Source organism: Myotis lucifugus, unplaced genomic scaffold (assembly GCF_000147115.1).
Source record: "Myotis lucifugus unplaced genomic scaffold, Myoluc2.0 scaffold_222, whole genome shotgun sequence".
Classification (NCBI taxonomy): Eukaryota; Metazoa; Chordata; class Mammalia; order Chiroptera; family Vespertilionidae; genus Myotis; species Myotis lucifugus.
This window is the reverse complement of record NW_005871270.1, coordinates 1537266-1540508: the sequence shown is the minus strand read 5'-3', so window position 1 is coordinate 1540508 and position 3243 is coordinate 1537266. Positions and strand designations below refer to the sequence as shown.

The following is a 3243-nucleotide window of genomic DNA, read 5'->3' as shown; positions in this document are numbered from 1 at the left end:
GTGGTACCATGCCAATCGAAAGAGACCCATAGAGGGACGAGTGAGGATTTGTGGGTCTCTGATCAGGGCTACTCACGGTGCACATGCCTGAAGACCCCTCCTTACAGGGTGGGTTTCGCCCGGAGTTGGTAGTCACAGACACAGTGACCGGCCAGTGCATATGAGTCAAAGTCATATGGCAGAGCCGCATTACCAAGCTAGCATCAGCGCGAGAATGTGGGCTCGGGCCAGGGCCTGGACGATGAGTCGCGCGGTGGGGACGCTGGCGTGGGAGCCCATGAAGGATGACGATCCTGCCTGCACCCCCATTGCAGATCCTAAATGAGATTGCGTTGCACCGCGGCCTGCAGCACCGCCACATCGTGAGTTTCTTGCATCATTTTGAGGATGCAGTCAACATATACATTTTCTTGGAGCTCCGCAGCAAAAAGCTGGAGGATGCCGATTGTGGGTGAGGGGTCAAGGAGCCATAAGATCCAAAGATGGAGATCCTTTCTCTTCGTCACGGAACAGGGTTGAGGGAGGGCCAGGGAGGGCGGTCCAGGGACTGAGGCGGTGGTTCTCTGTAGTCCCTGGCCCACATCTGGAAGGCCCGGCACACCCTGTTGGAGCCAGAAGTGCGCTACTACCTGCGGCAGATCCCTTTCGGGACTCAAGTACTTGCACCAGCGAGGCATCTTGCACCGAGACCTCAAGCTGGGTGAGACTCCTGGGCCAGGGGGCAGGGGTGGGGTGGGGGTGGGGAGGCTTAGAAAGGAGTGTGACACACCTCTCTGCCCCCTTACAGGAAATTTTTTTATTACTGAGAACATGGAACTGAAGATGGGGGATTTTGGGCTGGCAACCCGGTTGGAGCCCCCAGAGCATAGGAAGAAGTGAGTGTTTCAGGGGGTGGCACAGTGAGTGTGTGACACAGATGACTGCCTGACAGGCAGCACCTCTGTGGGAAGCAGGATGATTGCCTGGTGTGTGTGTGTGTGTGTGTGTGTGTGTGTGTGGCAGATGGGGAAGATGATGGGCTGTTTGTGTGTGAAGGTGGAGGTGGCAGCCTGGGTTGCTGGGACTGGTGGAGAGGCTGAGGGTCCTATGGGTGCCTGAGTCCCTGAGACAGATCGGGATATAAGGATTCTTGGAGCTGTATGACCGATCTTGTGTGGATGGGGGCAGGTGACACAGTATTGGGTGTGTGAGACAGAGAGTGTGGGAATGGCAGGAGATGACACCCTGTATGTAAGAAGACGCTGCTGTGGCCATGACTGGGTGTGAGGGACACAGACAGCATGTGTGGCAGATGAGTGTTTATGGGGGATGTGACAGCTGGTGTTGGTGTGTGTATGTGGCACAGACTGTAGGAGGTGACAGCCTGTATGGGTGTCTGACAGATGGGAGTGGGGGAAGGAGGAAGGGATCAGTGATGGACCCTCTGTTGACCCTGGAGAAGGGGGCTGGGTTGGGGGCCAGGCCCTCCCTCCCTCCGTCCTACAGAGCAGCTGAGCAGCTGGGCCAGGCAGGTGGGCGGGGACTCAGCTGCCATCCCCAGCATCCATTGTCCCAGGACAAGCAGGAGTTCTCTGGCCTTTGGTGACAGGCAGCTGCTTTGTCTGGACTCACAGTGGGGGTGGGGGTGGGGCGAGGGCTCGCTAGGCTGGGCCTAAACCCTCCCCTCTCCTCCCCTTTCCAGGACCATCTGTGGCACCCCTAACTACGTGGCTCCGGAAGTGCTGCAGAGACAGGGTCACGGCCCAGAGGCAGATGTGTGGTCCCTGGGCTGTGTCATGTGAGTCCCGGGTCATCTGCACACAGATGGGTGCACGGGTGCGGCATACCTCCCACTTGACTCCTGACCCCTTATCCGCCCACAGGTACACACTGCTATGTGGGAGCCCCCCCTTTGAGACAGTCGACCTGAAGGAGACGTACCGCTGCATCAAACAGGTTCACTACACGCTGCCCGCCAGCCTCTCACTGCCTGCCCGGCAGCTCCTGGCTGCCATCCTTCGAGCCTCGCCCCAGGACCGCCCCTCAATTGACCAGATCCTGCGCCATGACTTCTTTACCAAGGTCTGTGGCTACAGACCCCTACGTCCAGTTCCCACATCCCCAGGGGATTAAAGGGGGGCAGGTGCAGGACCCTCTCTTTTCTGCTCACATGGCTCCACTCCTCAGGGCTACACCCCCGACCGGCTCCCTATCAACAGCTGCGTGACAGTCCCAGACCTGGTACCCCTTAACCCAGCTAGGATTCTGTTTGTCAAAGTTACCAAGAGCCTCTTTGGCAGGAAGAAGAACAAGAGTGAGTCTGGGATGCCAGTGGTTTTGAGGGTACAGAGTGGCGGGGGGTGGGGAGGGGCTGTTACATACACATATGGTGGTGGGGTGAGTACCTGGGAGCCCCTGGGGAGAGCGTGTGTTACATAGGCTGTATCATCCCTGTGGGAAGCAGGATACTGAGGGCTCTATCTGCCCCCATCCAGGTAAGAACCATCCCGAGGAGCGGGACGAGGTTTCCTGTTTGGTGAGCGGCCTCACTCGGACATCCATTGCCCATCAGGATGCCAAGCCTGAGGTGAGGTGCCCACACGGGCAAGGGTTCCCTGACTCACCCCACCCTAGCAGCTGCGGGAAGCTCGGGATAAAAGAGGCTGGTGAAGCATCTAGCCTCGTGGTGGCCTAATTAGCTGTGTCTCATTAGCCAGGCGGGGCTGACCTGGGCTGACCTGGGGTGACCTCGGTGCCAGGGCAGGGCTGAGCCATGGACTCTCAAAGATTTGGATTTTGCCCTGGCCAATTTGGCTCAGTGGATAGAGCGTCGGCCTGTGGGCTGAAGGGTCCCGGGTTCAATTCCAGTCAAGGGCATGTGCCTTGGTTGCGGGCACATCCCCAGTAGCGGGTGTGCAGCTGATCAATGTTTCTCTCTCATTGATGTTTCTAGCTCTCTATCCCTCTCCCTTCCTCTCTGTAAAAAAATCAATAAAATATATTTTAAAAAAAAGATTTGGATTTCAGGGCCTATCTCACCACTCCTTTCCTCTACCCAATCCTCCAGGCTCCAGCAGCTTCTGGTCCAGCCCCCCTCAGCCTGGTAGAGACAGCGCCCGAAGACAGCTCACCCCGTGGGACACTGGCGAGTAGCGGAGATGGTGAGCAGCCAGGAGAATGAGAGGTGCTAGCGGTTACTGGGCTGAAACCAGGGACCAGAGGGGAGGAGTGAGGAGGAGGACATGGCCTGGGTCCTAGGGGACT

At 57.8% G+C, this 3243-nt stretch overlaps 1 protein-coding gene across 1 annotated transcript; it reads left to right on the top strand.

Annotated features, from left to right (window-relative positions):
• The first annotated feature begins 263 nt into the window (after positions 1–263).
• PLK3 (polo like kinase 3) lies at positions 264–3198 on the top strand. The gene is given in 9 exon segments (XM_023761940.1): positions 264–440; positions 570–641; positions 643–700; positions 788–875; positions 1682–1777; positions 1863–2061; positions 2167–2293; positions 2475–2566; positions 3047–3198. Coding segments are annotated over 9 exon segments (1002 nt in total). The 5' UTR covers positions 264–284; the 3' UTR covers positions 3161–3198.
• The last annotated feature ends 45 nt before the right edge of the window (positions 3199–3243 follow it).